A 22,930-nucleotide genomic window follows, 5' to 3' on the forward strand; every position below is an offset into this window, starting at 1 on the left:
AGACCCCTCTGCATCCCAGGGATCCTCAGAGGCATATGGGGCGACCCGGCTGGGGACCGCCACTGCCACCCTCATCTGCTGGCAGCTGGTGCTGGGGGTACCTTTGGCGCCGACGAGCTCTGGGTGTTTCTTCCAGGGGCGGCTGAGATCCTTCAGGGGGGACGGTTCGGGCTCGAGGCGCTGGAGCTGCTGCAGCCGGTCCTCCAGGCTCCGGGCAGCCTCCAGCACAGGAGCGGGGTCTGTGGGACACGGGATGCGGCGGTGAGCGGCAGGGATGCCCACCGCCAGCCCTCTGCCCACCCTCCCTGCCAGCCTCCACTGAAAACCAGAGCACATTCCCTTCCAGCCCTGGGGAACCCCGTGGGGTGCCCAGTGCCATGGGGACACCCCTTGATCCAGCACTTTCCACCGCCAGCCCCAAGGGATGGAGGGGCCAGCAGGGCTGCATGGGGCATCACCTGCCTGAGCAAGCCAGTGGCACCCGCAGCACCGGTGGCCCCGGTGCCACCAGTGCCGGCCCGTTTGGGCGCAGACAATGGCGGTTTGTGCCGAGGTAAGCAGGTGCATTCAGAGCCGTCCGTCTTCCCTCTGTCAGCATTACACCATCATTAGCTAGTGTCTGCTCAGCAGGGTGTGCCATTATGTCTCCCAGGGCTGATGTAATTATACATTGACATAATTAACCCAGCAAGCCCATTAAGCAGGCCAGCTAAAAATTCATCTATAATTATTTGTTGTGTGCATGCTAATGAGTCCATCTGCACTGCCATTGTACAACATGAACAAATTAATTTACAAGTCTGGATTTTTTAATAAGTTCAAGAAAATGCCTCCTATTGAGCCAGGTTAATATAGGTTTGGGGGCTTGTTTTTTGGTTTGTTTTGTTTTTTTTTTTTAGAAAAGAAGAGGAAAGAAAATAGATTTGAATTCTCCAGGGTCAAAAAGTTAGACAAACAGGGAAGTGGGATGGAGCCAGGCATGCTACTGTACGGCACGGACGCGTGGCAGGCATCCAAGGGTAAAAAATAATAACGGTGATGGAAAAAAATCAAACAACGGGCTGCCTTCACTCCGAACAGGACACAGAGCAGCTCTTCTGCTCAGTGAGTCCCTGGCTGAGATGGCAGTGGTGCAGGATGGAGGGGGCCTGGCACCACCTTGGCCATGCCACAGGATTCAGGGTGGTCCGGGACTGCGCTGGCACAGCCCAACCGCAGCACCAGGCATCGTCAGGATGAACCTGCCCAAAAGATGCAGGATTTGGCCTGTGATCCTCACTGTAAATGCCTAGCACGGATGCTCCTTGCAAACAAGTGGTGCCAAGTCACGTGTCCCCCAGGATGGACTTTGGGACTCCCTCCGATCCGCTGCTGCCTTCCCATCCTACAGCATCATTGCTGTGGGGTGCAGGGTCTCACTGCAGGACCCGCCACACATCTTCCCTGCAGGACCAGCGACTGACGGACCCCACATGCTAACACTGAAAGCCCCTGGAGCATCATTCCCTGCAGGGAACATTCCCCCTTTTTTCTGCTGGACATGACAGACACCCCAAGGACATGCCAGGATAAAAGATTTGTGCCCAGATCCTGGCCACAGGGATGCATGCAGAGGCGAGTGCTGAGCCCAGCCAGCAGGCTGCTGGCTTTGGCACTGAAAAGGGGGACTCGGTTCTGGCTGGGACCCTCCTGGGCTGCTCGTGGCGTCCTTCGGCTCAGCATCCTTCAGCTCATGGCATGTCACAGCTTGGCATCCTGCAGGCTGGTTCCCCATCCAAGGATACAGGAATGTGCCATCAAAGCGGGTTGTGGTGATGCGGCACAGCCCCAAACTGGACTAGATGCTCTCACAGCCATTAATAACACCCGTAAGTACATGAGCTGAGATAACAATACAGTTAATTAAACCCTGTGCTCCGGGGCGCCAGCTCACAGGCTGGAGGGGCCAGGGGTCCCCCCCGCACTCCCCCAGCCCCGGGGGTGTTGGCAGAAGGCTCCGTGCCAGCCTGCAAGCTGCCTCCGCTGGGATAAATGCTGGGGCAGGCCCTGTCTGATCTGCACCGGCAACTCCTCTCACCTTCGTGATAAGAAATAATACGGGAGGAACTGGCCCGAGCAATAAAGCTCTGAGGATTTTCCTCGGGTCAGCATTTTCCCTCCCATGAGCTGCAGCTCCACTGCTGAAATACAGCTGGGGCGATCCCCCAGTGCACTGCTCCCTGTTTGGAGCCAACATCCCAGGATGAAATGGTTGGGAGCAGAGCTTTTAGAAGGGAAAAAACCCAAGTGGTGCTTTGACTCCACTTTCTACACCAGCTGGGGCAGCGCTGATGCGAAACGCCTGGCTGGATTAATTGCATTGTGATAAAACTACACGGTCCATCCACTGGGAAAGCGCTGCCTTTGGCCATGGGGCCGGCTCCACCACCTCAGGTGAGGTGTTTGGATGCACCAAGGCGCTGCCGGCACCGGGCACCAAGCTCGTGCCATGTTCACACCATGCTCGCACCACGCTCATGCTGCTGCTGAGCAAACCCTCCTGGTGCTGGGCTGGAGAGGGGATGCACTTAAACCCAAGCACATCATCTGCTCACACCAAGGTGCCATGGATGCCACGTGCCACCACGCTCTGAGCCACACAGGACGCAGGTCACGGTGCAGGGGACAGTCCCTTCCTCCGTAGGTCATGGCCCCCATCATGCCAGGTTAGAGGAGACGATGGCACTGACGCCGCAGCCATGCAGCTGTGAGCCCCGCCGCAGCAGTGACTCACCGGCAGCACAGATGGGTGACGCCAGAGAAGCATGTGCCAAAACAGGACCTCCAGCACTGTGTCCGCCCACTGCAGCTCCTGCATGTCCAGGGACTGTGGCACGGCATCGCCCACGGCCAGCATGGCCAGCTCATGTGGGTAACAGCCAGTCCCAGCCACAAGGCAGAACCTGCTGCCCAGGCATGCTTATCTATTGCTCCATATGTTCACCCACTTATATATATTTTATAATACATTTATATATATAATATTATATATATATATATATATACATACATACACACACACGTATATATAATAAATGCTGCCACTAGCTGGCGTTATTGGCTGTCCTTTAGTGCCACCGGTAATGCTGCAGTAGGGATGGGTGGTGGGCAGGGGTCCCTCCTGGTGTCCCCAGCTTGGCACAGGGGAGTAGGGCCAGGAGCCGTTCCTTGTGCTGGAGGGGGTCCGGCAGACCCGCCCCCAGACACCCCGACCACAGCAGCACACATCTGCTGCGTAGGCACTGGAGCAGCTCAAGGCACCCACGGGATGGTGGGATGGGGCAGGTGTCCTGGGTCCTCATCACCTTCTCCTGAGCACGCACAGATCCAGGGAGCACTCGTGCCCCTGGGGACTGGCAGCTCATCCCTGTGCCAGAGCCTGGTGGAGGGCTCTGTGCTGGAGCTGAGGGGTAACAGCTGCTCCATGTTGCCACCCAGCTCCAAGCGGAGCACGGGACACCCACGGTGCACCCATGGAACGCCCACGGTGCGTCTGTGGTGCATGCACGGTGCATCCATGTGCATGCACGGTGCATCCACAGTACCTCCGCAGCGCATCTGCGGTGCTGTCTCCCACCGGGGCAGCACCTCCTCTGCCACCCCATCCCAACCTGCTCAACCACATCCACCGGCGCCCTATGAATCCCTCCACGAGTCAAAGTCAGCCTTAAATCAAATCATCCCCAACAACAATGACATTAATTATGCTTTTAACACATTTTACTGCTTCCCCCCCTTCCCTTCATGCCACATCTGTGTGAACAATATCCAAAAGATTTACGGTTTTCTCCCGTAATTACAGACACACAGCCAGCTCACTTATCAAAATACTTGCTGAGCAATCAGGCTCCGTTACAGTCTCTGCCAGAGATTTGTGTTGACAGCAGCCATTCAAAGCAAAAAATGTCGAATCAGGACTTATGTGGCGCTTGTAAAGTATTCCACAAAGAGTTCGCCTGTCGAGAGACACACGGACATGTAACAGACGGGGACAAAACGCCGGGTGGGAGGATTTGGGGAGCAGGAGGGGAGTGGGGGAGAGGGGAGCACGAGATGGATGCTGTGGGAGAGCACAGACAGGGGAGGAGGAGGGGTACAGAGACCACAGGGGAGCAGTTTTGGGGTGTGCATGTGTGTGCACCTGCGTGCACCTGTGCGCATCCATGTGCATGCGTGTGCAAGCAGAAGAAGCATGGTGGGTGGGCGTGCGGAGGTGGGGAGGGAAGATAACTGGGTTCTGGAAACTGAGCTGACACTTGGTTCTTGTAGCACAGGAGAAAATTTAATGAGGACAAAAATATGTCTCCCTAATTCCCCTAAGAAATCATTAAAACATTTTGTTATTCCTAAATGTCTGGAAAATGAATTAGTGGCCCTGCAGGAGCCCTTCTGTGCATCTTCAGCTGTTTGCAGCTCTCCGTCCTTGCTGTGCCAGGGGATGCTCTGTGACGCTATGCCCAGCGCAGCCGACCCCCCAGCTCAGAGCATGGCAGAGCCCCCAGCACGGAGCAGCGGGGACGGGAGTGCCAGCCCCTCACCCAGCCCTAGCACCGACTCTGCCAACACAAGCCTCAGGGCTGCCCCGTGCCTCGGTTTCCCCCTCCCCAGACTGCAAGCGGCACCCCAGACGGGGGGTACACCCCGGCCTGGCGGTGAAACGGGGAAAGCCGTCCCCAAGCCACGGCCGGTGCCAGGAGCCGTGCTGCGAGCTGGCGCTCGGTCGTTTCGGTTAACTTACCGTCAAAAAGACAACTGGGGATAGCCGCAGTGTTATTACAAGGGCTGAGCAAATGTATTCCTTTCCTAATGTCAAGATGCATTTGGCTCAGGGGCTGAAACACAGCGATGGCAAAAGCTGTTTCCACTCCTCTCTTCGGCTGGTATCTCCAGAGCACCATGCGCGAGCCGAGGTTGATGCCAGCCGCAGCGGGGATGGGGCCAGCAGCGCTGCCACGGTCCTCGCCGGCTCCTCTCCGCACCGGCGCCGGCACACAACTCGTTAGGCAGCCAGGTCGCCACCGTGTTGCTTACCTGGAGCTTCGATTAATTGCTTGTAAACACTCAGGAAAGCCGTCTCAGCCTCCTTGCTTCTCTTACTAAGTGCAATCACCTGCAGGGAGATGGAAAAATGGGGTCAGAGACAAGCTCGGAGGAGGGAACTGGTTCTGCCGGGGCACCAGGACCAGTGCCACTCGTGACCCCTAGCACACGGGTCCCCCCCCGGCCACGGCTCTGTGCCCGCTCCGTGCCCTGTGCAGCCGCTCGCTGCCTTTGGCTAAACTCCTCGCACCGCTGCCATGTCACGTCGCCCTAAATCATTGATGCACTCTGAGTAAATGAAAATTATAATTTAATGTCAGTGCTTAAATAAGAAATAAAGAAGCCTGCCTGTTGTTGTGCTTGTTGGGTCGGATCCGGCGAACAGCCCTCCCCAGCCACCCTCCCAGCACGACGCCGTGGGTAGAAGCGATGCTCACACCAGGACCAGGACACCTGCTCGCATCCCTGTCCCCCTCAGCTGCCAGGGTGACGGTGATGCTTGCACTGGCTGGGCGGTGGGGAGACAGCATGCTGCATTGCTAATAACCGAACAACATATTAATCTGCTGCGCACTCCCATCCAACATTTATGAGCATGAATCATTTACTCCCTTTAATTTTTCAAGGCGCGACAATACCTTGGGGTGGAGACTGCTGCCCACCTTGTTTGCTGGGGGTCCCCTTGCTACCCCCGCCCATCCAGCCCCAGCTGCAGCAGGTAGGATGGGGCACCAGTGGGACACACAGACCTCTGTGTCCCCGCCATCCCGGGTGCAGGAGCTGGGGATGGAATTGACTCATTCCCAGCTGGAAAACGCTCAGGTGGATCCAAACTGGGCGCCCACACCATCCAGTGAGGGAGGAAGAGGTGCCCACCCGGCATTCAGTGCTGGCAGACACACTGTTACCAACAGTGGACTAGTCAATTCAACCGCTTTTAAGCCACCGATGGGCTAATTACCAAACAAAGCCCCAACTTTATGCCTCAGCCCGGTGGCAGCTCCCGCGCCAGAGCATCCTTCCCCTCCACCCATCCCCTCCGTGCCGGTGGAGCTCCCGGCTCGCCCTGCCAGCCTGGATTGTGATTGCTTGTCATTCAAACCCAAAGCAAACCGCTCATTTGTAATCCAGCAGCCACCTGAGCAAACCGCCTTCTCCTTCCAAGCTCGCAGGCACTGGAGCACAAAGATCATTTTTCTATTGTTAAAATTGTATAAGCTGGGCTTTTTATAGCGTCTCGTACACAAACCTACTTTCTCGGCGCCGCTTTTCCAGCAGAGGAGGAATTTGGGGGCTTTTCTTCAGCTTTCTGTAAAAACACTTAGCTTCAGGGTGCTTTAAAATAATAATAATAAAGTGGGGAAGAGAGGAGGGAGGCAGCAAGCAGACGGCAAGTGGCACTGCCTGTGTATTGCAGCAGGACAGCATTGTGCCTGTGGAACTCACCAGCGTGGCACTGGGGTGGCACGGGGAGCCCTGCTGGGGGGGTCTGTAAGGATGCAGAGTGATACTGGGGTGCTCCACGGCATCAGCCCTTCCTGACCCTCCCCACTTCCCACACCCTTTGGACTTTGCATGGGAGAGGAAGGGAGAGGGCACAGCCCATCGGCACGGCTCTGCTGCTGGGCGATGAGGATGCCTGGACCTGCTCGAGCTGCTCTGAAGAGCTTCATCTGCCCTGAGATGGCACCAAGCAAAGGGTGCAGAGCAAAAAGCTCTCTCCGTCACCTCTCCATCACCCATGGCTGCCCCACCATGCATGCCCAACCTGTGCCAGCAGGGAGGAACTGGAAGCCGGGACCAAACTGTTGTGCCCTCAGCCAGGAGGGTGACATCACCAGCATCCTGCTAAAAAGAGGAGAAAATGGCTAAAAATGGGGGAGCTGAACATCCCCACAAGCAGCGTTGTCTCAGTGGGGTCAGGGCAGCATCACCCCTGCTCCCCCCATCCCCACAATACCCATTGGTGATGGCAAACCCACCGCCAACCACTCTCCCTCTGCCCGCAAAGCCCTTGGTGGCCGGTGGCAAGCTCTGCCTCCACATTATATATCGACATACTATTAATTTCTATTTTTTTTCCCCGGTCCGTCTCCCTCTGCAACATCCATGGGCTCAAGGTGAGGCACGGCAGCGGCGCGGGATTGCCGCCGTGTGATAAATTACATTTGCGCGCCGGGTCCTTTTCATGGCTGGTGACTTTCCAGCAAAGCAATTATCACTGTAGAATGCGTAATAGCCTAATTAATTACTATTGTCAGGCTGGCCTCTGTGCCATGATTATACCTTCCAAAGCCAACTTTTCAAACATTTGGAAGCAGAAATATTATTATAATTGACTGACAAAATGGTAAAACTCCCCCGGCACAGCCGGTCCTCCTCCCGGCACGGCGGTGAGGACCCACTGTCTGAACGTCTCCTCTCCAAAGGCACAGGATTTGCATTGCACCGGCGGTGAGTTTATTCTTATATCCATGAGATCAAGTGCAGGATAAGTAGTGGGTTATTTCCATCTAAATACTGGTGGCAGTAAACCACAAATGAGCTCTTTTTCAGCGGAGAGGAACAGCTGTCGGGGGAGAAAGCAGCAGCAGAGACCCCAAATGTTGAAGAAAACTGATGAAAAAATTCATTCAAGCCTTCGCTATTTTCCTAGCTTTTTTTTTTTTTTTTTTTTTTTTTTGCTGACGTGTAAAGAAGTCAGGGAAAGCGGGAGGGTGGTGGAGGAGTGAGGGGGGAGAGCCTAGGAGGGAGCCAGCGTCCCAGAGGAGAGCTCTGGGTGATGGGGGCTGGACTCCCCACGTAGCACCAGCCGCCTGCCAGGGAGCCCCCACCTCGTGCCAGGGTCCCTTTGCTGTCTTCCTGAGTGACTCCTTAAACCTGTCACACGTGCGCAGACCCATCGTGCAAGCACAGACCCATCATGTACACACAGAGACCCGTTGCACATGGACAAACCTGTTGCACTCTCACTGCACACACGCACAGACCCATTGTACACCCACAAACCTACCACACAAACCCACCACACACACCCACAGACCCACTGCACACCCACGGACCCACTGCACACCCACAGACCCATCACACACACCCACTGTACACTCCTGCAAACCCATGGTGCACATGCACAAACCTGCTGCACACATGCAGGCAGACCCACTGCAGACCCACAGATCCATCACATCCCCACTGCAGACCCACAGACCCCTTGCACACCCACACAAACCCACTGCACACACACTCACAGACCCAACGCATGCGCACGCAGACCCGTTGCACACACAAACCCATCATGCACACACACGACCCGTTGCACACAGCTGCACAAGCCCATTGCACACATGCCCAAACCTACCAGACATCCACAGACCCACTTCACACACATGCAAACGCATTGCACACACCCACAGACCCACTGCACATGCACAGACCCACTGCACATGCACAGACCCATCGTGCACCCAGACCCATTGCACTCACACGCACAAGCCCACTGCAGATGCACAGAGGCACGTTGCACACCCACAAACCCATTGCACAAACATGCACAAGCCCACTGCAGACGCACAGACGCATTGCACAGATGCACACTCATTGCACACCCACAAACCCATTGCACACTCACACAGACGCACCACACATACACAGACCCATCATACACCCACAAACCCGTTGCACACATGCACAGACCCACTGCACGTCTACAAACCTGTTGCACATGCATCCACAAGCCCACTGCATGCCCACAAATGCGTTGCACACCCACATAGACCCATCACACATGCACAGACCCATCACAGACATGTGCAGACCCACTGCACCCGGACAGACCCACCACACACCCACACGAGACCCATCGCACAGCCACACAGACCCACTGCACACCCACAGACCCATTGCACACCCACACAGACCCACTACACACCCACACAGACCCATTGCATGTGGACACAGACCCATTGCACACCCACACAGACCCACTGCATGTGGACATAGATCCATCACAGACATGCGCAGACCCACTGCACCCACACACACCCAACACACACCCACACAGACCCATCGCACAGCCACACAGACCCATTGCACACCCACACAGACCCACAGCACATCCACAGACCCACCACACAGCCACAGACCCACTGCACATGGACACAGACCCCACACACCCCCACACAGACCCATTGCACACCCACACAGACCCACCACACACTCACACAGACCCACCGCACACCCACAGACCCACTGCACCCGCACAGACCCACCACACACCCGCACAGACCCATCTCACCCACACAGACCCATCGCACATTGTACAGACCCATCGCATGTGGACAGACCCTATCCCATGTCCCCCAGCTCCTTCCACGGCACCCCCCGCCCATTCCTCCGACGGCAGAAGCAGCTCGCAACGTTTTCACAAGGCCAAAAAGCAATTCATGTCAAAAAGATCAATAATATAAAAATAAAGCCTGAGAATTCTAGTTAAAGGGAACATCATAGAAATATGTTGTTCACGTTCATGATTCAGAGATTAAAAAAAAAAAAAAGAATCAATATAAGTTCTTCAGATGATGTTATTTCTAATGAGAAATATACCAAGACTGCTGCAAATAACTGCTTAACAGAGAAAAAAAATGCATTAATAATTTACTTTATAAAGCATAGGATCCTGAACGCAAGAAAATTGCTGCTGGTTCTTAATTTTGTTGTAATACTTCCTGACAAGTTCAATGACGCCCTGGCAAAGTTCCTGAGAGCGCAGTCAGAGAACGTTCAGCTCATTAGGTTATTTTTTCCCCCCTTTTTTCCGTAGCATCCCAGCTCGGCTGGCTCTGGGAGAAGGTGCCCGAGCTCTTCCCCTTCTTTGCACCACAGGATTTCTTGGGCTGAGCCCCCAGATCAGCGCCAGCCCTGCCAGCCCCTGCCAGCTACGAGCATCCTCCTGCCTCCTCCCGACACCGGTCCCCAGGTGAGCTACAGCCTCCAGCCACAACGCAGCATGCCAGGAAAATATTCCAAGCTGATTTTCCCATCCTCACCAACAGAATTTAATCCACTTTTTTTCTCCCGGCTGGTTTAGTTGGGGTTTTTTTCTTATGTTTTTTCCTTTATTTTTTCTTAGTTTATTTTCTTAGTGCATTTGCTGACAGTTGGCAACTCCAAACCATCTGCTACCGATGTGCACACTGAAACGAAAGGCTTCAGCATTGAACCCAGCACGGCTTGAAGGAGCAGGCTCATTTCTGACCGTCGGCATGAGGTGCCACCCTGGCAGGCTAATTCCCAGCACGGCTGGATTTCTTGCAAGCCCATCAAATTATTTCCCTGCAAAATTATTGCCCTGCAAAAAATATGCAAAATTCCCTGGGTGGCTGGTGGCAGCAGTCCAGGTTGGCAGAGGAGACGGGCAGGGATGCACAGGGCTCTGCATCCCTGGCATAGATGAAGCAGGGCGATGAGGGGTTGCCGCTGGTCCCTGGGTTCAGGATGGCTGGGATGGAGCTGGGATGGAGCCGGGATGGAGCCAGGATGGAGCTGGGATGGAGCCAGGCTGGCCCCAGCACGCGGGCGCACCCCGAGCATCACCAAGTTTCACCTCCCATTTAGCAGAACAAAACTTTTAATTTAGATGTTTTCATCTATCTATCAGACTAAAAAAAATAAGTTTAAAATAATGACTGTAATAAATGAAGGTAATTAATTGTAGTTTGTTCCTTTACTGTCTAGTCAGCTTAATTTTACCTTTTCATCTAATAATGAGAAAATAATTTTTGTGCTCTGAGGGTTAATGATATGTAACTGCAAGAGCTGCTAATTGCATGTTGCAAACTATTCATCAAAATCCCCATCTGCGCTACTTGATTATGTTTGCTAAATTATTGCTTTGAATTATCTTTCATAAAGCAACTTTTGTAATTAGCAGGGCTTTCGCTTTGCTCTTTTCTCCGTCACAAGGATATTCAAACTTTGTCCGTCTCAAGCTGTTGCCATTAAACTGTGGTGGCGGGCAGCTTTTGGTGAGAGAAAGAAACTGCCCTTTAGCTAATCGGGGGGAGAGCGGGGGGGAAATAAAAGCTGGGCTTATTCTCTGCAGTTACAATTTATTCTCCTGGCCCTGTTTCTCCTTCCTCGAGGAAAAAATTATATAGGAAGGATGCAGGAGCCTAAATGTATATGAGATGCATTTGGGAATGGCAGAGAGAAATGGCCCGAAAAGCCCATCCGTCCCCATCCAGGTTAATATTTCAAAATGAATTTTTTTTTTTGCCTTCCCATTTACAAGAAGGAGCGGAGGGGGAACGCTCGCCATTCATCACCGCGCTTTTATGGGCTCCTTCCCGTGACGCAGATGATGTAGCACTCTGCTCTCCCTGGTTAATATTCATGGGGAGGGCTGAAAAGTGTGCTTTGTGGAGAAAAAAATATATTAAGGAAGTATTTTTAAAAATTTGAGAAAAGAGGGGGAAAGGGAGAAGGGGGGGAAAAGAGGGAAAAGAGAGGGAAGAAGGGAAAGGGAAAAGTATTTTAAAAAGAGGGGAAAAGAGAGGAAAAAGGAGGGGGAGGGAAAGAAAGAAAAAGAGAGAAAAAAGAGAAAAAGAGGGGGGGAAGAGCCCCCAGGGCCCTGTGCGCCTGGCCGCAGGAGAAGCGGCAGCACTCTGGTGTCCATCCCACTCTGCCTGGCACTGAGGCAGCTCAGAAACCCATCCTCAGGGGAGCAAAATCCACCTTTTAGGATAAAAACTCCCAAAACCTCCTGTGGAAAAAATACCCGGGGGGGAGGGAGGTGGCAGAGCCAAGGAAGCAGCTGCTGCCAAGCCAGGAATCGCATCCTGCTCTCCCTTACACCCCCATAAATCCAGTGCCACTTGGGCAGAGGGACGGACTGGGGCTCCCCAAAGGACATAGCTCATATTCTCATAGCGGATCTAATGAAGACTATCGGAAAAAATGCAGTATTTAAGAGACTGAAAATGTACTCCTATTGTTATCACTCTCTTTTATGTGTTTATGCATAGTGCATCGGAATGAATCAATACTGGATTGCCCTATAAATAAATGAGCATATCAGTAAACCCAGTAATAAAATGAAGTGATGAAAAATATGGAAATCAGTCGCATTTGTGTAAATCCACTTATTGTTTACTTTAATATTTTCTTATGCAGTTCCGTAGCTCCAAAGAGACAGATTTAAAATCAGGTAATGCTCAGCAGATGACAGATCCTAATGTGTCGCTGCTGGCAAGCTCAGAGTACCAGCAGCTCTCCAGGGGTTTCCATCGAAGCACATTAGAGGAGCAGAGAAAGCAGCCCCCAAAGAGAGAGCATTAAAAAGCCGGGGAGAAGAAGAGGTATCCTGAAGTGCAACGCATCTCTCAATGGCATCAGGGACCACAGCCAAGGCATCCACAAAGGCTCCGGGAATGTGGTAGGGGCACAGGGCTGGGGAGCACCCGGGGCAGGCTGGAGGATGAAGTGAGATGCCTTCTGCAGCAAGATGGTCAGTTGGGAACGTGTCGTCACAGCCTGGTGCTCAGCTCCTCCTCAGATCGCCCATTGCAACCTCATCTGGTGCATCCTGGCCACGGTGTGGCATCTCCTGGCCATGCTGTGGCTTCTCCTGGTCACACCACCACACCTCCAGGGCACATCATGGCAGCATCTCCTGGCCATGCCATGGCACCTCCTGGCCACATCGTGGCATCTCCGGGCCATGCATGGTATCTTCCAGTCACATCACGGCATCTCTTGGTCACACCATGGCACCTCCTAGTCACATCATGGCAGCATCTCCTGGCCACATTGTGGCATCTCTGGGCCATGCATGGTATCTTCCAGTCACATCGTGGCATCTCTTGGTCACACCATGGCACCTCCTAGTCACATCATGGCAGCATCTCCTGGCCATGCTATGGCACCTCCTGGTCACATTGTAGCACCTCCTGGTCACATTGTGGCACCTCCTGGTCATATTGTGGCACCTCCCGGCCATGCTATGGCACCTCCTGGTCACATTGTGGCACCTCCCGGCCACACCATGGCACCTCCTGGCCATGCTATGGCACCTCCTGGTCATACCATGGCACCTCCTGGCCACATTGTGGCACCTCCTGGCCATGCTATGGCACCTCCTGGTCACATTGTGGCACCTCCTGGCCACACCACGCCACTTCACAGCAGTGATGGCTCCTTCCCCAGCCTGGAAGCTCTCCAGACAGGGCCACCATCCCTGGTGTCCTGCAGGGGACATCAGGGAGCTCACTGGCACAAGGGCCCTGCCTGTACCCCTGCCCAAACATGGCACAAGGGCCACCCAGGACCAGCTGGGGAGGGAAAGCAAATGGATTTTATCGGCTATAGAACCCCCTCAGGGGTTGGGGACAGTGACTCTGTGCCTCGGCCACACCAAGCTGGGTCCACTTTGTCCCTCCCAGGGCTCTCCCCTTCCCCTTGCAACCCCACAAGAGCCGACGGGGTGGGAAGGGGCTGGGATCATGCCTGGGACCACGGGGGCGATGGCAGATCCCACCTGCTTCCCTGCCCACCTCTCCTTCGAGCATCCCCCTATAACGCTGCCAGTTTTTCCTCCCACCCAGGCAAGCAGAAAACACCCCTCCCCACATGGCCTCTGAGGAAGCTATTTTAGAGTTGCTCTTTTTTTTTCCCTTCTCATCTTTTTTTACATTTTCTTTTTTTAAAAAAAAAAAACAACTAACAACACATCTCCCCCCATCTGGGCTGTGAGCTGGGTGCCAGCATCTCGGCGCCGAATGCTCAATGTTTGCTTTTTATAAACGCCTTCAAACCCAAAGTTTCCTGCCGCGCTGCCAGGATGCATCCAGGCGGATGCTGCATCCCCCTGTGCAGCCCCCATCCCCACCCCAGGACCCAGCCCTGCCCATTCAAAGGAGCTACCGCAGGCAGTGAGAGCCAGAAATCCCCACACCCCCAGGTTAGGGGCTCTAATTTGTCTTTGTGGCTAATTAGCTTCCCTTCTTGTTAGTCACTTACATCTATACGGTTCTCAAAAATCTAGTTGCCAGGGAGGGAAATCCGCCGTCCTGCCGAGTTAATTCTCTAACAGCAAATCTCCTGTACCTCAGGTAACATTTTTCTTAAATTCCCGGCTGAGTTCAATTAAATGTTTATGAGACTGTGTGCCTTCCCCCCACCACGCTGCCAGCACCAAAGCGACAGAATTAAGCTCCTTCTGGAACAAAACAAAAGGAGACAGGGGAAAAAAAACCAAAGAGGGGAAAGAAAAATAAAATAAAGGTGGTTTAGGAGGGCTGGGTTTTAAGGTTGCAAAATATAATTCCCCCGGACTGATTCTGCTCTGCGTCGCGCAGCCACGGTGCGTTGGTAATATCGACAAGGGGGTTTATATGAATAATTGAAGAAATTCTGTATTCCCCGCAAAAGAAAAGGCAAGCCGAGAGGGTTGTTGAGATAATCAGGAGCTCGCTAATCAATATTCTCAGCCCCAGCCTCCTCCTTGCTTCTCCAAAAGGAGCAGTGCCATAAGCTCATCAGTAACTGTAAAAAAAACATCACACTCCGAGTGTCAAAATAGTCAAGCGCAGCATATTGTATTGCCAGATTTCCCTCCCGGTCCACCCTGGTGCCAGATTACATCCATCAGCGGGGAGAGAAGCCGTCCAACGATGACTTACTTACGCTTAAGTGTTCATAAATAAGGTTTTTAAGATATAGATGGCTTTTTAATTTTGGTGGAATGGGGAAAAAAAAAAAAAAAATGATGGGGTTGATGTGATGCAAAGCGACCTGTCGGGTGCTCTCCGGTAAATCCTGCAGCCCGGCCGTGCCTGGGGACACCCCGGTCCCGATCTGGCTTGTATCGCAGTGAAAACAGCCAGAAAAAATTTACGCTGGCACCATAAACTGTGGCAAAGCCTTTGTCTGATGGGGAGATGGGGTGAGAGAACGTATCCCTGCCATGAAAACCTCATTAGACAGACTCTAATTACTGCCCTGCAGTCGGCGGGAAGGGACAGAAACCATAAAACCTGAGCTGGGGAGGAGGCTATTAATTGCTTTTTGATAAATTGGGGGCTGAGGTGCTGGTGGCAGAGGTCAGGAGGTGTCTGCATGGGGCTCAGCTGTGCCCTGAGCTCCGGCCACCACCAATGCACGTCCCACCCCCACCTTGCCCACCCTGAGCATCCCCACCCAGCTCCCAAAACGGGCACTTTGGGGGCAAACTGGGTTTGCAATGGGAAGAACCACCTGTGCCAGGATCAGCAGCTGGTTCCAGCTGCAGGACCTGTGGTTTGCTCCGTCTTCATGTCCCACCAAAATCTCAGGACGGTAACAGCCACACTTGGCGTGAAGCCAGCCTCGCACCCCGGCACTGCAGGGATTTAAGCTGTGACAGCCTGAATCACAGGGAACTAGCTCCTTCTGCCCTGGCATCACCAAAAAAACAGCCGGCCATGTCATGGTGGGACACGGGGCAGGATGACAGCCAGCACAGGGTGGCCACCACCACCATCCCCTGCTAGATGGGCCACGGGGCAAGCGGGGTGACCCTGGCCATCAATCAGCCCCTATGCCTTATGTAAATCCGCAATGCTAGAGATGTATGGAGCCAATTACCAGGGGTCACTGCCGCGTGTAAAATCCAGACAACGAAGCTCCCAGTCTGAAATGAATTTGCGCAAGATTGCAAGCTTACTGCCTTTTATTGGACAAAATAAATATTTCACTGTTATATAAAAAAATATTGGCGAGAAAGCAGATAAACCCGAGTCCTGTGTGTATACAGAGAAGCAGGGAGTGAAAAATGGCTGTCAGCATCTTTTTAACAGCCTTTGGTGCGGTACAGGAACACGGGTTGCGGAGGGGGTTTGATGATGGCAGTGGCACAGGGACACCAGGGGACCTCAGGGACCCCCATCCCAGACCCACTGAGGCTACATTGCGAATGGGAGTGATGCTGGCAGCGTGGTCCAAGGCGTTGTGTCTTGACCCTGCTGTGATGGAGAGCAACACATGGGATGCAGAAGGGGATGGGAAACCTTGGAGGCTCAGCACCATTCCCAAGAAGAAGATGCTGACCCCAAGCACCAGGCTGAGCCTGTGCCCACCACAGAGGAAGCCCAGGAGGATAGGGTCAGGAATGGCCTCGCCATACAGATCAATTCCAAATGCATTTTCCTAACAGTTTTCCCCAGCTTGTCCTTCTGGGATCATATCTGTCCTCATCTGCAGACCCCCATGTCCACACAGGACATCCTTATTTCATGCTCACCAATATATCAACCCTTCCCTGTGACAATAAAGCAGGAGAAAAGAAAAAATAAAAAGCCTATAGGAATCAATACCTCTTTCTCTCTCTCTCTCCCTATATTTTATTAAAAACTTTAGCATCAATATTAATGTTTAAATCCTCACCAAGCTGAGTTTAATTACCTGTAAACTGCATACACAGCTACGCGGACTTTGCTCCTCGCCACAGTAAATACAAGCAAGGAGGAGCAGTGCCCACATCTCCGAGCATCACCTTCCCACCCCTGCCGGCACAGCCATGTCCAGCCCCCTGGTCCCTCAGCATCATTCGCCAGGCAGGGAGGGGACTGGGGTGATGGAGCCAGAGCCATGACCTGCTCTGGGCAGGGATAGAGCTGTAAGGAGAAGGGGGAGAGAAGGGAAAAATTGGGATCTGGAAAGAAAATGATGCATAGATATAAAATATCTGGGGCTCTTGCAGCTGAAAGGGATCTGCTCTCAGCCACGACCGTGAATCGTAACATTTGGGAGGGGGGAAGGAGGGAGAAGCATTTGAATGGAGTCCATTAGCGGCTGAGGATGAATAACTGGCAGGCAGGAGGAACTGCTCCCGAGCTGCCAGCGAGGTCAGGCGGCTGGCACGAAAGGCCCGGAGCTGCCGGAGAAACCAAGCGGGGCTGGGACCAGACCCCATGTAACCCACCCAGCAGCCACCTCCTCCCTTTGCTCGCTGTGCCAGAAAAGAGAAATCTGGGCTCGCCGTGCCTTCCCAGCCGCTGCGGCTGTGCTGTGCTCGCACACCTGCAGCCGCATCCTTGGACCGATCCCTGCTCGGTCCCCACTGCTGCCACTGCTCACCCCAGGGACCATCCCAGGGCCACCGTGGTCCACGGTCCCGCAGCGTAGAGATACTGAGCTGCAAGGTCTCGGCATCGCAAATGGAATCGGGGTTTACAGCACGTTATCAAAAGAGCCGTAATGGGATCTTGCAGAGGGCAGAGATTTGAGACACACATCAGATTTCCATTCCTGGCGAGACAGGAAAAGGCTGTTTTTTAAAAAACACACATATATCAAGGGATGCTATCTGATGTGTCGTGCTGGCAGCTGCTCGCAGGCAGCTCCACCACCCCGGTGTTTTGCCATCCCACTCCTTACTGGAGGCCAAAGAGGGGCTGATGGAGGGGGCCAGCCTGGTCCTGCCCTCCCGGACCCCGCATCCCTGCAAACTCCCTGGCAAATCCCTGCCCCCCCTCCGCCTCTCCTACATCCCACAGCCTCAGCTCCTCCCGGCCAGCTTCCTTAAGGCTCCTTCCTTATTACATCTATTACAGCAGCTTCCCAAGGCCAGGGCTGGGAGGGCGATGGTAGCATTCGAGGACTACACTTTCAGAATAATATTCATTACCATATTCATTCAGTGTTTATCTCGCAGATGTACGGATCCGTTACAATGGAGAAAAAAGAGAACTCAGAATTTGTTCTCAAAAGATATTCAAATTAGTTAATCAAGAGTCCTTTTATCACGTGTCTCATGTACCAGCAGCAACTATCCATCGAGATAAATGATCAGCTGCTAATAACTGATTACATTGCAGCAAGTGTTTTCTTATCCCTATTACCACCATGTTTAAAGACACTTTATAAATTTCTAATTATTGTAAATTGTTTCTCCTTTTGAAAACATCTTCCCATAGTCATCAGCTGTCAATTTCCCCTGAAAATCTCTCTCTGAAATGAGCTCATAGCAAGATACTCAGAGAAAACCCTTCCAGGCTCCCAGCCGGTGGGATGCAGCCCAGCCACCTCCACCCCGGTGCAGTGGGGGACCAGGATGCTCCTCCAGCCCTTTACAAATGGACCAGACTTGAAAGAAAAATAAAAACATCTGTAAGTTGGATCAATCCTGAATGATGCTGCCTTTACCTGCCGCACGAATGGGCCATCGCCCTGGATGGATTCGCTCTCCAGTGAACCACAAAGAAATAAATAAGCCAGCAGTATATAATAGGGCTCTTGACAAGTGCAAGGCACCCGCTCCTACAGACACTGGCATCTGAGGGGAGATCTGGGCTTGGGAGAGCCCTAAATAAGATCCCGCTTGCTCTCTGCATATTTTACAGATGAAAGCTGAAATAGTTCAGAGGGTTTGAAGCCAACCAGGACTTTAAATCCAGCAGCCGGCCTCGAGCCGCTGCTCCAGCTGATTTCTGGGCTCCATTCATTATTGCAATCAATCAGCTTAAAAAAAAAAACAAACTAACAAAAACCCACCACAAAAACAACAATAAACCGCTCTCTAAACTCTCTTAGACACTTTAATGGAAAAGCTATCTCCTTCCACCTTCCCTGGCCGTGACCGCAGGGCTGGAGCTGCAATCCTGGGCCAGGCTGCAGCTGGAGGGTCCGTGCTATGCTGGGGACCACGATGGCATGGGCAGAGTATCCATGTGCTCCTGGAAGGGACCCAGGATGCAATGAGCCTCCTGGCATGGTGCCCATGTGCCACTGCCAGTGCCACCACCTTGGGTGATGGGTGGCTCTGCTGGTGACATTCGCTGCCCAGGGATGGGGTGACTGGGACAGGATCGTATCGCAGCCATGCCCCATGGCACTGCCGGACCCTGGAGGTATTTGCCAGGGTTTGGCACTGCTGCACCCTGGAGCTATTTGCCAGGATTTGGCCAACTGCCTCCGTGCCAGAGCCAGTGGAGCCAAAGCTAGTGGCAGCTGCGCTGCAGAGGCATGGGATGGGAGGAGAAGGAGCAGGAAAAAGGCTGCCCGGGATGAACTCCCCCCAGAGCACCAGGGTGTCTGGCCAAGCACGTTCGCCGGGCAGAGCAGGGCCCACAGCTGCCAGGAAAGGGAGGAGCAGCCAGTGGGACACAGAGCCTGACACGGAGCAGCCAAGGTCCTTCCCGGCTCCAGGGGGGCTCAGACCAGGGGAGGAGATGCCGCAGGCACCAGCCATGCCATTATACGCTTTATTGATGCTGTTCTGAAGAAAGCTAATCAATATATTAGATTTCCCAAAGAAAGAAAACACCAGCTGCCAGCAGCACATAACTCCTCCGCCACGGTGCATTTTTCCATCAAGCCCCGGAGCCGTGCGTGTCTGCGCAAGATGAGGTCACGTTCAAGAGGAGACCTCCCGCTTCCCCGGCGGCCAGGTCAGGGCCTGGGCCACGGCCAGCACCTAGCCACGTGGCAAAGCCCATGTCCCCCCTCCTTAGATTCAAATAAAAGTGTCAAATTCCCTAAATATCTGGCACCAGCACTGCCACGGTGTACGGAGAGACAGCCCAGCACCCAGCAGGATAGACCCAGCCCGGTCCAACAGGGGTCCTCAGGGACCCCCAGCCTCCAGTCCCAATGCCTCTGCATCCCTTGGTGGCCCCACAGCCCCTGGCGCTCATTTGGACTTCACCAAGGGTTCCCAAAGAGCTTTCCCCATCAGGAAGAACCATCTCAGAAACTGCCCTTTGCCAGCCACATTTCCCCAGCAGAGCCATTCCCATAGCACCGAATGGCCCCAAACGTGGCCGCTCAGCCATGCACCAGCACTGGAGAGAAATGGGAAAGCAGCAAAGCGATGGCTACACTTGGCCATAGCAGGATCCTGGCACACCAAACCCTGGCAAACCAAACCACGGCACCCAGCTTGCCGTGCTCCCTGCTGCCCACACCCCATCACTGCTCCAGGGAATTCATTCCTTAAAACATTAAAGCTGATGCTGTGCAGCTCCAAAAGCTGTTTAAAAAGGACAGGATAAATCCACGTTGGACCTAGTGCTCCACACTGGCAGGAACGTGGACTGACGTCACGGGGAATTGATTAGTGTTTTAATAGAATTAGATCATTGGGAGCATTGCAGACCTGTTTCAGAAACCCAAATGTTATGCAGATTTGCATTCAAAATCCTAAACCAGGGCGCATTTAAGCAAGGCAGAGTAAATGTCCCACATTTCCCCAGGATTATCTGAACCATATCAGATATAATCCAATGATCTGTAAAGTGATTATACCCAACTGAATATAAGAGATCTCTTCTGGTAATGCAATATTTCATCCAGCTGCAGACATTAGGAGGAGGCAAACAAAGGAGGAGATTTAATAAGTGGAAATAAAACTATAGGCAGAGATAGTTTTAAATATTTTTTTTTTGTATTGCATCTAATTGCAATCAACAACAGACATCTGACACAGTGACAGCATCAGCAAAATTGCTGCTGAGAGCACAGAATCTTTGTCTAAAAATAATCAGACATTCAGCGCACCACTGTTTGTTATAATGGTAATCGATGCTGGAGGCTTTGAATTCCATCAATTTATAGATCTGCTCTGTTCTGCCTGGTGATTGTGTTCTGCACACATCCACTCCGGCTCAGCGCAGGCAGCGCCGGGGCACTGTGTGATTAAGATAAGCTCAGATTCCTTTCATACATTCCTTATCAGCTCTAATTCTCCACCAGGCAGAGATGTTCACAGCAGTTAAAGATTAGTTCAGCTTCTCAGACGCCAAATTTGAGGGTATTGATCAATAAATCAAATCACAGCAATCAATCGCCCGATCCGAAGAGTCTAGCCGATGCATTATTACTGGCGCCTTTCGAAGCTGAGGCTTTTTCATGGGTTTCATCAAAACGCTGCTTCCCTGGCTCCCCGCCAGCTCCCGGGCTGCCTAATAGACTCCGCAGCAGAGGAGCTCCAGCCCAGCAGAAGAGCAATAAATCTCTCATCAAACAGCCGATAGAGAAACAAGATGAACATCTGTTTTGCTGCAATGAAACTCCTGTGTTCTTCAGAAGCTGCAAACCAGGTCTGACAGACCACCCCAAAGGCTGCTTTGCCTTCAACAAAGCAGCAAAGCAGAATATTTGCCGGTTATTTCAATCAGGTAATTTAAGAAGACTTTGCATTCTCCTCTCTGCAGCTGCCGGAGCTTTACAGACAGGATTCCTGCTCAGTCGATAATAAAAGCCATCCTGGGACCCTGTACTATGAAGGCAATTTTATGATACCCATTATGTGGCAATGTAACTTCATTAAAAGCTGTTTATTCCCTCTAAGCATTTTAAGCACTTTCCCTCACCCATAAAGAAGAGCCTCTTGGTGCACTGCAAAGGTTATTTGTATCGGGAGCTGCTTTCAGGTATTTCTTGCTGGGTACGAGGGTCGTGCCGGCAGTGGGATCCCCGGCAAAGGGGCTTCTCCTCCCGGTCAGCAGTGAGACGGGAGCTGCCAAGAGACAGCTGTAAATTATTTTTATTATACACTCAAGATGAGCTACGCTTACTGGAGCTGTGTTTAGGTGACATTTATTATGCCAGCTTCTTTTATAAATTAATATGGACAAGTGCCCCGAAAATCCACCCCTGCTGCGAGGATGGGCTGGCTCCTCTGCACACCCGTTTGCTCTTTCATTTGGGATAATTCGGGGTGTCTCAGCCCTGAAAGCTTAATTTTCTGACCTGACATGATAATTCAGCATCCAGAGGTGGAGCTGCAATCAGAGCAAAGCACAAAGCCAGACCCCATCCCGCAGCCCACCGCAGCCCTGCGGCGTGCAAGCCGCCTTGCTCCAAAGGAGGGACAAAATGAAATCCTTAAGAACAACCAAGCAACCCCTAAATCTCAAATTTAGTGCTCCTTAATCTTGCTGGTAACATTAAAAAAAACAACCGGAAAACCACCAAAAAAATCACAGTTGGGTCCCATCCTGGTGCTCAGCAAGGTATTCATTGAACAAGTCCATTCCTTGCAAGCACAGCCAATGGACTGGGATGGGTCGGGGATATTTTTCCCAAATGCTACCAAAACAAATCCTACATGGAGCTAAGGAGTTAACCCATGGTGAGGAAGATGCTTGTTGCCAGACAGGCTGACACGAGCAGGTGGGGCTCTGGGACATCAAGCTGGCCATCAGCAAAGGGCTGTTTTGCTCTGCTGGTACTCAAGAGCCAGTGAAACCACCTGGGCAGCCACCTCCTCGGCTAACGATGCATCCACAATTAGCCAGTGGCCTGGGAGAAATTATCCATCAAGCAGAGCAGGCTGGCCCACATTTGTAAATTCTGCTTAAAATAATGTGAATTAAAGAAGAGAAAAGGTGAGGAACGAGAGAGAGGGAAGTGATGGCTGGCAGAAAGGGTGTGAATCTCCAATTTTTTGCTCCTGGCAAATTTTCCTTCTCCAGCCACTGAGGTTTTTCCCACTGCACAGAGGCTGTGATGTCTTTAGGGAATGGACCTAAAGGTCCACTTACTGCTGAACCACCTTGCATCGCTCTCGCATCCTCCCCAGTTAATCCTCCCCAAAACACACCTCCAGGAACACACTCAAAGGGCACAGCTGCATCTTTAGCCATTAATAATCAGGAAAACCACTGGCATGTATATCCCTGTTTCAAGGAAAAGAAAATTCCCTCCTTACTACCTTCAAAAATCCTGCATCCTTCTCCAAATAAATGGGCACAGACTCGCATGGCTTGCGGGAAGAAAGCAGGGCAGGGCACACTCCTGCGCTCACTGCCCAGCACCGAACTCAACAGCAACAGTTCGATATTCTCCCATAAACATCCACGCAAACATACACAAA

At 52.6% G+C, this 22,930-nt stretch overlaps 2 protein-coding genes across 17 annotated transcripts in view; both read right to left on the reverse strand.

Moving 5' to 3' along the window:
* Window positions 1–22,930, reverse strand: part of CUX2 (cut like homeobox 2) — a 69,144-nt gene that overhangs the window by 14,115 nt on the left and 32,099 nt on the right. For 5 of the 16 annotated variants that reach the window (XR_008745797.1, XM_055795942.1, XM_055795940.1 and 2 more), the window contains exons 1-2: window positions 3,859–4,766; window positions 102–239 (exon numbers count right to left, since the gene is read on the reverse strand). Coding sequence is in view for 15 of the 16 variants with exons in the window: in XM_055795942.1 (XP_055651917.1) it covers window positions 102–239; window positions 3,859–4,210 (490 nt within the window). In the remaining variant the exon portion in view is untranslated. The other 11 variants (XM_055795946.1, XM_055795952.1, XM_055795951.1 and 8 more) reach the window with 5 other exon arrangements.
* Window positions 8,507–10,641, reverse strand: LOC129783825 (keratin-associated protein 5-1-like). The gene is made up of 2 exons (XM_055795953.1): window positions 9,106–10,641; window positions 8,507–9,062 (listed from the first exon to the last, which is right to left on the reverse strand). Exons 1-2 carry the CDS (start codon window positions 9,230–9,232, stop codon window positions 8,704–8,706), a joined length of 486 nt encoding a protein of 161 aa, XP_055651928.1. The 5' UTR covers window positions 9,233–10,641; the 3' UTR covers window positions 8,507–8,703.

This window comes from Falco peregrinus, chromosome 2 (assembly GCF_023634155.1).
Source record: "Falco peregrinus isolate bFalPer1 chromosome 2, bFalPer1.pri, whole genome shotgun sequence".
NCBI lineage: Eukaryota > Metazoa > Chordata > Aves > Falconiformes > Falconidae > Falco > Falco peregrinus.

Bases quoted from the DNA above. Each gene is read 5' to 3' on its own strand.
- LOC129783825 (XM_055795953.1), bottom strand. From the start codon at position 9,232: ATGTGCAGTGGGTCTGTGGCTGTGTGGTGGGTCTGTGGATGTGCTGTG. The intron at 9,063-9,105 runs GTGGGTCTGCGC...GTCCACATGCAG, and splicing joins GTTGGGTGTGTGTGGGTGCA to TGGGTCTGTGTGGGTGTGCA.